Source organism: Pituophis catenifer, unplaced genomic scaffold (assembly GCF_029215685.1).
Source record: "Pituophis catenifer annectens isolate HBS135680 unplaced genomic scaffold, rPitCat1.0.hap2 SCAF_11, whole genome shotgun sequence".
NCBI lineage: Eukaryota > Metazoa > Chordata > Lepidosauria > Squamata > Colubridae > Pituophis > Pituophis catenifer.
Genome location: NW_027256891.1, coordinates 27,270,562 through 27,281,912, shown reverse-complemented (window position 1 = coordinate 27,281,912; position 11,351 = coordinate 27,270,562). Strand labels below are relative to the sequence as shown.

The window sequence follows — 11,351 nt, the reverse complement described above, 5'->3', positions numbered from 1 at the left end:
AGAGGTTTGCTACCGTGAGTCAAAAGTGCCCTGGCAGCGGATGAACGAAGGTTAAGCTTTCGTGAAAAAGGAAGCAGAGAAAGTTAGCAGGAAGTCCCATATGACTAAACCAGTATCACACACACACACACACGTAGAAGCCTCTCATGCAAGGAGGGGAGGAGGATTCAGGAACTTATTTAAAAAGCATCCGATATTTTCTAACACATTCAGACAGGCAAAAACACTCCCTGTTGGATTTCTGCCTGATAAACAGACAAGAAGCACCTGGGACCAGTGGTGGGTTGCCCCCGGTTTGGACCGGTTCACAAGAACCGGTAGTAAAACTGGCGGGAGGTTCCGCCCACCATCCCGGATGTCGTCATAGGCAATCTGCGCATGCACAGAAGCAAGTGCGATCCCATTGCAAACCAGTAGTAAAGGTAAGTAGAACCCACCTCTACTGGGATCTCAGGTACCCTTAGATCCATCATTGGCCTGAACGCAGGGGTGGGTTCTACTTACCTTTACTACTGGTTTGCAACGGGATCACACTCGCGCGCTCGCTTCCTTGTTCAACTCGCTTCCTTGCATGCACAGATCGCCTATGATGACATCCGGGGTGGTGGGTGGAGCCTCCCACCAGTTTTACTACCGGTTCTTGCGAACCGGTCCGAACCGGGGGCAACCTACCACTGCCTGAACGACACCCTGCTGAGTTGTAGAGACTGCTGGCCTATGACAACTCACTGTGGCCAACTCATCACAGAACAATTCAAAGTGGGATTAATTCCTTTTATTATTCATCAAGGCATTACAAAAACTGTTAGTCATAAGAATGTTTTCCTTTGATGTATGAGAGGAAATAACATTGACAAAAACGTGGTCAAAAACAACAACAACAAAAGGAACTAAGTGAATCCCGTGGCGAGTTTTCCTGCGGTGAGTTGGCCAAGGCAAGTTGGCCACAGACAACTGGCCACGATGAGTTGACTGTGGTAAGTTGTCCTGTTCCGTTCCGATGAAGCCTTGGTTAATTAAAAGTAGCCAACTGAATAGCCACCAGGGCTGTTGATGCAAGGATGGCTAAATCCAGGTTTACGGCATTATTTCTATTATACGGCCAAACCCAGGGGCATAAGAAGCATGTCCATGCTAAGAGTGGCCCAATCTCTTCCCCAGGGAAATGGAAAGTGTTAAGAAGAGCATTCCTTCAGAGACCTCTGGGCATTGTAGAGAGCAGGAGGAAACATCCTAGAGCAGTGATGGTGAAACTTTTGGGCTTGGCGTGTCGAAAGTTCAGAAAATGCTCGACTGTGCTGGTCACACCCGAACAAAAGAGAAACAATTCTTTACCTATTCACAGTCGCTGAAAAAGTCAGGTGTTGGTGAACACTGGCATGTCACCCAACATGTTATGGTGTGTCACACATATGACGTAGGTCCATCATCACTATTCTGCAGGATCTTTGCAGAAGAACTCGTCTCACTTTTAAGACGCACGACTCTCTGTGCACCCTGGCTCTTCTCCTATTTCCAGAACTCGAAACTTGTTTACGTTCAGTTTTCATAAATATTTCACTGATATTTTTGGAGATATGTAGTTTGCTTCCCGGGAATGCCGTCCCCCCCCCCCCCCCGCTTTACAGTGGGCTGTTGTTAAAGTGCTAAAACCCCAAAGTTAACAGAACCGATAGGATAGGATAGGATAGGATAGGATAGGATAGGATAGGATAGGATAGGATAGGATAGGATAGGATAGGATAGGATAGGATAGGATAGGATAGGATAGGATATATGGAATGGAATGGAATGGAATGGAATGGAATGGAATGGAATAGAATAGAATAGAATAGAATAGAATAGAATAGAATAGAATAGAATAGAATAGAATAGAATAGAATAGAATAGAATAGAATAGAATAGAACAGAATAGAATTCTTTATTGGCCAAGTGTGATTGGACACAGAACCCATGAGCACTTTTCATTGTATTTTTAGCCATGGTGTCATCACTGTTGTTTTCCTTTTGGGTGCGGGGGAGAAAGCTGGCTTTGTCTTGATTTGTGCCAGGTATCGTCTTATATTTTTTTGAACCCCGAAATAAGCGCTTGGCCTTATTTTCGGGGTAGGTCTTATTATTTTGGGGTGCTTGGAGCAAGATGGAGCTCCTCTTGCCGTCTTCCCTGATTTCCAGCTCTGTCTCCCTAACTCTAACTAGAGGAAATGGTGGGGACCGGCTGAGCATGCGCTTAAATATTTTTGGGGAGGGCTTATTTTCAGGGAGGGCTTATTTTAGCTCATGCGCTCAAAAGCCCAATTGGGCTTACTATCTGGGGAAGTCTTATTTTTGGGGAAACGGTACATTCTTGCTTTGATGCGGAGATCCCGACTTCTTCCTCCTTGTCCCACGCTACTCTGTCCCTTCCAAAGCAGCCTTCTCGCCAAGCTGCAGCCTGAGAAAATGGCAGCGAGCGAAAGAGAAGCGGTCAAGAGGGCACAAAACGGGCACCCAAAGGGCATCAACAAACCAAGCCCAAAGGGGGAGGAGCAGTCTTAACTTAGCCCCCCCACCCCAGCTTTCCCCCCCTTCCCCATTTATTCAGGAGGAGGAGAAAAAACCCCTAAACCTGGTTCCTGCTGCCGATTTGAGGTGGGGGGTGTGTGGCTCCTCCAGTTCAGTTCAGTAACAGAGTTGGAAGGGACCTTGGAGGTCATCTAGTCCAACCCCCCTGCCCAATGAATTGGGGAGGGGGGGGACACCAAGGGAGCCTTGCTCAACGTGATGCAATGCAGGAGGGGGCGGGAAGGATGCCCTGCAAGGGGGGCAGAGGGAGGGGATGATGCATGCCAGGCTGAGACAACCCCCCCCCCCCCCACTTTCCCCGGCGCTGCCCGCTTTGCAAGCCCTGCAGACTGAGAGGGGCCCGGCTCGCACCACAACTCCCGGCAGCCCCTGCGGCAAAGACGGCGGCGCCCGCGCGGGGCATGCTGGGAGCTGTAGTTCGGCGGGCGCCGGCTCCCCTGCGCGGCGGAAAGGTGAGCTGGAGCGAGCGGCGGGCCGGGGGCGGCGGCGGCGGCGGGGAGCCCCCCAAGGACGGCGGGGGTCGGCCTCGGAGCCCCCTTCCCCGCCCGCGCCCTGGGACCAGGCCTCAGGCCCGGCTAGGCCCTCCCTCCTTCCCTCGGAGGCGCCGCCGCCCTGCCTGGGAGGGCCGTCCGGGCGGGGAGGATGGGCTCTGGAGTGCGGGAGGGCGGGCCCGGGGTGGGCCTGGGGCGGGCGGGGCCTCTGCGGAGCCCCCCTAGCCTGCTTCTCCCGCCGCCTCCCCCGCAGGCCCCGTTGCAGCTCAGGCCGCCTTCCTCCTCCTCCTCTTCCTCGGAGCCGCCATGGCCCTCTCGCCCGTGGCCGTGCAGGTGCCCGGCATGCAGGTGAGTGGGGGTGCCTGGGGGGGGCTGGCGGGGGTCTTTGCCCTCCCGCGGGGGTCCCTGCCCTGTTGGGGGAGGGGGGCTGAGCTGCCTGGCGGGGGGAGGGGGGGGCTGGGGTTCCCCATAGGACTGGTGGGGGGGTGGGGGGGGAGAGGGGACCCCCAGGTAGGGCTCCCCCCCTTCCTCGAGGGAGTTTTGCAACGGGGGTCTCTTTGCAATTCTGGGGTCCAGGAATTGCACCCCGATTTCCTTGGGGGGGGGCTTTTTGGCAAAGCCCAGGTTGGCAAGTGGGGGGAGGGGGACTGTAAGGGGAGGGGGGTCCTGCTGCCAGGCTGGGAGGAGGGGAAATCCTGGCAGATTCCCCCCCCCCCCGCCAATGCATCTCGTGTTTTTGAGTGGGGTGGGTTGGGTTTCTTTCTCGGGTGTTTTTCTCCACTGAAAAGAGTTGCGGGGTTTCTTGGAAGACCAAGGCAAGACAAATTTGGGATGCATTGGGTTCCTTCCTCCCACCCCTCACCCCCAAATCTGACCTTGCTCAAAAGGCAAATAAACCTTTTGGTCAGGCTTCATTGTCTCCAGTGCCCCCCCTCCACCCCCAAGGGCTAATGAGCAAAAAGGACCCCCAAAAGTATGGCCAGGAACTCTCCCCAAAAGTGTTTAGATGCAAAGTTCAGGCTTTGTGGTATTTTTCCAGATTGTTTTGGATCTTCTGCACAATGTGTTTATAACCAGACATCGTAACATTCTCCCAAGGCTAAATTTCTAAACTTGAATGTTAAAGGTTGTTTAAATCATTTAATGTCATGTTTCATTCTTCTCGTCCTTGCTTAATTCCATCTTGTTTTGCATCATATTATTATGAAACAGGATCAGATGCCTAGGCGGGAAAGAGCTTGGATTTTTTTTTTCCTCATCCTTTGTAGCTTTTGCATGCAACCCAGCATCGGAAATGTATTTATTCGTTGTTTAGAAGCCTTTTATACAGCTTTAATCCACAGGACTCTCTTAAGGGAAGCACAGCTGAATTAACCATTGTTTATAATAAGGCAGGAAAGAAACTATCATCATCCCGGCTAGCCTGGGGGCTGCATTTAGACACTTCCAGGTCAGAGGCTCTTCACTAAACATGGTATACCATGATGAGGCCTCAAGTCACATTTTCTTTCCTCCTCTTCCTCTTCTTCAGCCTTTTATGTCCAGCTCATTTCCTCATCCTATGAATGATGATTTGCTACTGGGAGACAGGAATGGGTGGGTGTCTGCTTTAACCACCCAGGCCAAGGACCTGCTCCGTGCAGAAATCCAGAGTAAACCACTCCTGACAGATGGTTGACCTCCTTCTGCTTGAGCTCATCCAGCGAAGGGAAGTCTGCAATCTTTCTTGATAGCCTCACCGTCAGGCTCTTAGGAAGTGGCTGCTGTTTTTTTCAGGATATTCACTTGGAATCTGCTTACCTGTCCCTTCGGGCCCTTATTCTGGGTTCCGGGACTATCTGAGGACAGGTTTCGATGTTCCTTTGTGGATAGGATTGGATGTCTGTTGTAACATCCCGATAGCTGCTGCTAAATTGCTCTTTGTTCTTCTCTTCTCAAGGTTAAACATTTCTAGGGCCTCCTTTCTGTCTTATTTTCCAGTTCCCTGGTCATTCTCTTGGCCGTTTCTGGATCTACTCCAGTTAGTGTGAACCCTTCGTGTGTGTGTTTGTTGCTGAAAACTCAACACAGTGATCAACATGGAGTCTGATTAATGCAGCGTAAAGAGTGACTTCCTGTGTTTTCAGAGCTGGTCTTCTGTTGAGGCAGTCTAAAATTCCATCTGCCTTTTTTGTAGCCATACCACATCACTTCCTCATACTCAAGTCCGTGAGCCACCCCTTTTCCTAGACATTCTCCACAAGTACCGTCTAGTAGGGTGTCCCTTTTTCTCTACCTGTGCTTTTGATTTTCAGCTTCCTAACTTGGAGCAGGGTTTTTCTTAAATTTCGTTTTGGCATCTTCAGGCCCTTTCTCTAATCTATCAAGATCGTTCTGAATTTTATTGCTGTGGTCTGAAGATATTAGCTACTTCCCTCAGTGTTGTGTTATCTGCAAATATGATAAGCATTCTCCCTCCACTTCCTTCATGTGATTAATAAAAATGTGCACAGCCTGAGAATTAACCTTTTGGTATCTCACATGGTATTTTCTTCTAGTCTGAAGAGGAATAAATGATGAACACTTTTTGAGGCACTTAGCTTTTTGAGCTAATTTTTGAGCTGTTCATTTAATTGTCATGCCACCCATGCTTATCTAGTTTGATAGCCACAATAATGCAGTATATTTTGTCAAAGGTTTTGCTCAAACGAAGACTTACCATCAGGTCTAAGCAACTTGTGGGACAATCAGTCTACTATGACAGTTACCAAATCGAAACTTGAAATAAAGTTAGCCGGTCAAGATCTGTTCTTAAAAAACCCATGTTAAAGTTTGCAAGATGCTTCCTTGGTTTGGTAGATCGTTTGAAGATCTGCTCCAGTCTTCCTAGGAATTGGTGCATGTTTCAGGATTCCTCTTTCCCAATGTTTGCCCTTCTCCAACACATGCAAAATTTTAAAAAAACAGCCAATCTGAATACAGGACGTGGATGGGTGAAACCGAGTCTGGTTTGGCTCTTCATGTGAATCCACCAAACATCGGTATATTCGCTCATCTTTGAGTAGATGTGAATTTTAAGGTAGCAGATTGCCAGTTGAGATTTCCAATCTTGGTTTGGGCCTGCTGCTTTCCACAACCGAATCATGCTGCTTTGAAAAGAGTACTATTTCCAGTGTTTTCGAAGTTGTGGTGGTGTACAAAGTTAATCGCCCTGCCTCCTTAGCGAAGGGGAGAGCTCTCTCCTCTGTTAGCCACTGTGTATTTAATGAAGTTTATCTACGCCTTACAGTATCTTTCCCCCATCTTCCTTGCCCCTGTGAGCTGGCCACAAGTTTATCATAGCCATGCGTGCAGGAAGTGTAGCTCAGTTCAGCTCTCTTGTTTGTTCAAAGCAGCATGCCGTAAGCGCCCAAATACTGAGAAAAGGCCTGTTGGGTTTTTTTTTCTCTGCTGAGAATTAGGGCCTTTGAAGCTGCTGATTAAAAGCGATTGTGCCCAGGTCTGCTCAGATTCCACAAACATTGAGCACTCGAGAACTTTTCCAGCGGGCAACGTTTGACGTGAGAGGCACCAAGAGGATCTGGAACAAACACAGAGACTTAGCTGTCGAAACAGGCATTTTTGTTGCTGCTCTCTGTGGAACATTAGAGCCTTCAGTTCGTAGGGCATCGTGCGCCTTCAGGGATCGAGCGGGTTGTTTATGTCATGGCTATATTTACATCCGTGTTTTAACTTGTAGACAGTTCGGTTCAAGTTGGGGCAGGTTGATCTCTGCACTTCCAACTGTATTATCAGGGTTAATCTTGGTTGCATACATGGAGTTTGGCACCGCTGAGCTTTGCCTTCTAAGCCCCACCTGTCCCCACCAAGGCGAAGCTACCTGGTGCCCCATAGATTTGTGGCCTGCTTCTGCCCCAGTTCTACAGTTCCAGTTGGCTGAGCTGATGGATTAAAACAAGGAGCCTGGAATTGCAAAGCTTGGTTTATCAAAGCAGGAGAAATGGAGAGTGATGGGCTTTCTGGCATGTAGACAGCAATTATACGGCCCCTTTTAATTATAACCAAGATTGATTGGCAGGCCGTGATATTTCTCCTCCAGATCTTCCCCACCAGCTCCTTAGAATTAAGTACTTTTCTAGGAATAATGTAGTCACACTGGATTAATGTGTGATGCGACATCCCACCCATGAGTGAGACAGTCTTCTAAACATGGATGAAGTCTAACTTCAGTGTATCTTGATTGTCAGCTCTTCTGAGGCTCAGTTTGTTTTATATGGTGCTATATAAAACACTCTTTTCCATGTTCAGCGTTAGCCAGGTAATTCAGTTAAAATATGTTTTTATAATCTTAAAATGTACACCGAGGAATATGGGAACTTGAGGCAGACAAAGTTACTTGATCAGGAAGGACTTTTAAGCTGATCATATTCTCCTCCTGAAATTTCTCTCCCACTCCCCCCACACCTCAAAGCATTGCGTATATATCTCTAATCAGACATGTAATTCAATTAATTTTTTAATGTGTGGGAAAATTAATAGTCCATTACAGATTCTATTAGCTTAAAAGATTGTGGCAGAATAACAACATGAAAAAAGAGTGGGTAAAGGGGGAAAAAAAAAACAGCCCATTTTTCTCAGTTTACCTCCTGGACTTGCCAGTGAATAAATGTCAGCAATTTCAAGGCATTCCTTTGATGTTCAGATTTTAAAATCTGATCTTCTGTTTTGCCCAAAGTTTCCCTTTTGGAATTATTTTTTTATTTTGAGGCTCTTCTGATTCCTGGAATAATCTTGTGGGTTCCCTCAAAGCATTCTGCCATACTATTAAGATAATAAAAACACTATTAGTGAAAGTGCTCCTTTTTGTTGTCGTTAGATCCTTAACTTGGATCGGATTATTATTTCAAAGGAAAGCGGGTGATATGAACGATGCTTTCTTCCAAGCTTTTAAATTGCTCCTCATGCCACCTTCTTCCTCCACGCTCCTAATAAAGAAAGAAAGGGGCCATTATATGATTAAAAGATAGGAAAGGATTTGGCCACTTCTAATTATTACCATTATTGAAGCCTGTTCACTTATCCTGTTACTTCGTTCTGGATGGTGCTGAAGTCTCTGTGGTTTGTTTTCAGGAAGTGTAAACTGATCTGAAATTCAAGATCCTTTCATAGTTTCAGGGAAGTTAGCCCTGTGGGAAAAATGTGAGCTCGTGCAGACGTTTGGACTTTCAGCCGGTACAAGAGACCTTCGCACAGAAATGATTGCAAAATAAGCCAGTGATTCGTTCCTTTCACACGAGCTGATTGTAAACATTTGTGTATTTTCGGTTTGTTTAGCTACATTCATTAGTTACGTTCATAACTCTCCTTCATTGAGCACAAAAGCAGCTTATGTCAGCATTGCAAGTCTTCTGAATTTGAATAGGATTTTGCTGGATCTGCTGCTCAAGGGCTCAGGATCTCATTCTTAAATTCGCAGCAAGGGTGATGCAGCCATGTTGATCCTTCCCTGGCAAGTGTGAGCAGAGATTCCCCTTTGGAAAAAGGAAGGGGTCCAAAATGTTTGGCCCCAGGAACGTAAGAACTTACACTAGTGGCCAAAATTGTGGAAACCTTTTGGGAAAAGTGTATTTTCTAAAACTAGCTAATAACCCCCCCCTTTTTTTTTGGAGTAGTACCATAAAATTATATATCAGTGGAAAGATAATTTAATCAAGAATGTAATAGCTTTTATGCAGGATTTGCTATTAGAATAGCAGTTGCAGTATAAAGAAGAAAAGTGAAACACGTAGAAAAAACGAGATGTACAAAAATGATCACCATAGAAAAAACGAGATCCTGACTAGGTGGCTCAGTGGCTAAGACACTGAGCTTGTCAATCAGACAGGTGGGCAGTTCGGCGGTTCAAATCCCTAGTACAGGTCTCCTGTGCGAGCAGGGGGTTGGACTAGATGACCTCCCAGGTCCCTTCCGACTCTGTTACTGTTACTGAGATATACAAAAATGATCCCCATGTCGGTTAATACTTAGTTGGGTAACCTTTAGCATGAATGGCGGCCTTACAACGTCTTCCCGTGGAGTGAACCAAGTCTTTTAGTTCTGCAGCTGATATCATGTGAAACCAAGATTGAATGATGGCTTCTATTAACTTGAGTTTTATTGCTGGGTTTCTTCTGACTAACCAGTTTCTTTAGTCGGCTCCATAGATTTTCAGTTGGGTTAAGGTCTGGGTTATTCCCAGGCCATTCCAGCAGTGGAATAGGATTATCTTGAAACTCCAAAAAAAAAAAAAAAAAAAAGTGGTGTTATTAGCCATCAAACCTCAAAAATACACTTTCCCCAAAAGGTTTCCACAATTTTGGCCACTACTGTAAGTAGATCTGATTTTGGGTGACCGAATCTGAGCGTCTTCAGATACAAAAGTCTTCAGCTCCCAAAATATTCAGCAGTGGCCAAACTGGGGTCTGAATCCTGCAATTGAGGTTTGAGGCAGGCATCCTGGTGGGATAAAAATTGTTTGGTGCTTCTCAACCATAAGAACTTTAAAGATAAGTGGACTTCAATGCCCAGAATTCTGGGCGTTGAAGTCCAGTTATCTTAAAAAGTTGCTAAGTTGAAGAAACACTCCTTTAGCTCCTTTTCCTGGGCTGGAAGCAAAGCAGTCTGCATTACAGGTAGTCCTCCACTTAGAACAGTTCACTTAGTGACCATTCAAACTTACAACGCCACTGAAAAAAGTGACTTACGACCATTTTTCCACACTTATGGCCATTGCAGCATCTCCCACGGTCACATGATTTACATTCGGATACTGGACAACTGACTCACATTTATGACCGCCTCAGTGTCCCGGGGTGTGTGTGTGTGGGTCACGGTGATCCCCTTTTGCGACCAAACCAAGTCAACGGGGGAACCAGATTTGCTTAACTCCCTTAAGAACTGCAGCGACTCACTTAACAAACGTGGGAAGAAAAGTCGTAAAACGCATCAGTTAACAAATTTCTCCCTTAGCAACCTAAATTTTGGGCTCAAACGTGGCCGTAGGTTGAGGACTACCTATATTTAGCAATAACGTTCATGTTCGGCTTCTAATATCGCAGGCGCCCCTGCAGAAAAAGCTGGATTCCAACCAGCACTTGTAAAAAATAATTCTGCGTCTCACTTGGTTTTTTCAGGTTTCACCGGAGATTAAATTAGCAAACAAATTAAAACAACAATAACACCCACCCACTCTCCTATTGGGGCCATTTGGAATTCAAATCGGCTCTTGGCATTGCAGAATAGGCTATTTTAAAAAGCTGTTTTCAAACTCTGTTCTTGAGCTGCTATCAAGAAACTGGAAAGCCTGGTCATGGGCATATATATCTTCAGGAACATTTAAAAAAAAAAAAAAAGAAAACTCTTATAAACCGTTCACATAAAGTGTAACGTTCAGCATTACCGTGCGATGAAATAATGTTGGAAATTATTGCTTAGTTATGACTCCTGAATCTTGTGGAGTCCTTGTGGCAGTTTAAAAACATATAAATAAATGGAACAGGGGAGATTTAAAATGAAATAAGGACAACTTAGAGGGACGCGGTGGCTCAGTGGCTAAGATGCTGAGCTTGTCGATCAAAAGGTCGGCAGTTCAGCGGTTCGAATCCCTAGTGCCGCATAACTGGGTGAGCTCCTGTGACTTGTCCCGGCTTCTGCCAATCTAGCAGTTTGAAAGCAGGTAAAAAAATGCAAGTAGAAAAAATAGGGACCACCTTTGGTGGGAAGGTAACAGCGTTCCGTGCGCCTTTGGCGTTGAGTCATGCCGGCCACATGACCACGGAGACGTCTTCGGACAGCGCTTGCTCTTCGGCTTTGAAACGGAGAGGAGCACCGCCCCCTAGAGTCGGGAACAACTGGCACATATGTGCGAGGGGAACCTTCACCTTTAAGGACAACTTTCTGTCTCCATTTTTGTAGATTCGAAAAGTAACAGAAATAATATTGATGATCCTATCCATCTTACAAGTGGTGAAATCATAGAAATCAACGGCCGGGATGTTTTCTGATCTTCTCTTAACCCAAATGCTTACTCAGAACTGGATCCCACTAAAATCCATTAACAATAGCCCTTAACAGTTTGTGAAGAACCTTAACCGGCTGAGAGATCCCTATTGATCTAAGTCTGCAGCCTCTGGGCGCTGTTTTAGCGAAGGGCAACAATTTGTCGTGCATTTCATAAGAACAAGATTATTCTTGTTGCGCTTGCTTTGTTGTCATCTTGATCAAGCTTTGTCAGGAAAAGAGGCGCTTTCCCTCTTGAGTCCCAGATTACTCTTGCAT

General features: G+C 46.4%; 1 protein-coding gene across 1 annotated transcript in view; it reads left to right on the top strand.

Annotated features, from left to right (window-relative positions):
- The first annotated feature begins 2,987 nt into the window (after positions 1-2,987).
- The window catches only part of STK26 (serine/threonine kinase 26), a 26,555-nt gene continuing 18,191 nt past the window's right edge, over positions 2,988-11,351 (top strand). Inside the window, exons 1-2 of the mRNA XM_070952156.1 lie at positions 2,988-3,017; positions 3,310-3,404. Coding sequence (XP_070808257.1) covers positions 3,363-3,404 — 42 coding nt within the window. The 5' untranslated portion in view covers positions 2,988-3,017; positions 3,310-3,362. The remainder of the gene's footprint in view (positions 3,018-3,309; positions 3,405-11,351) is intronic.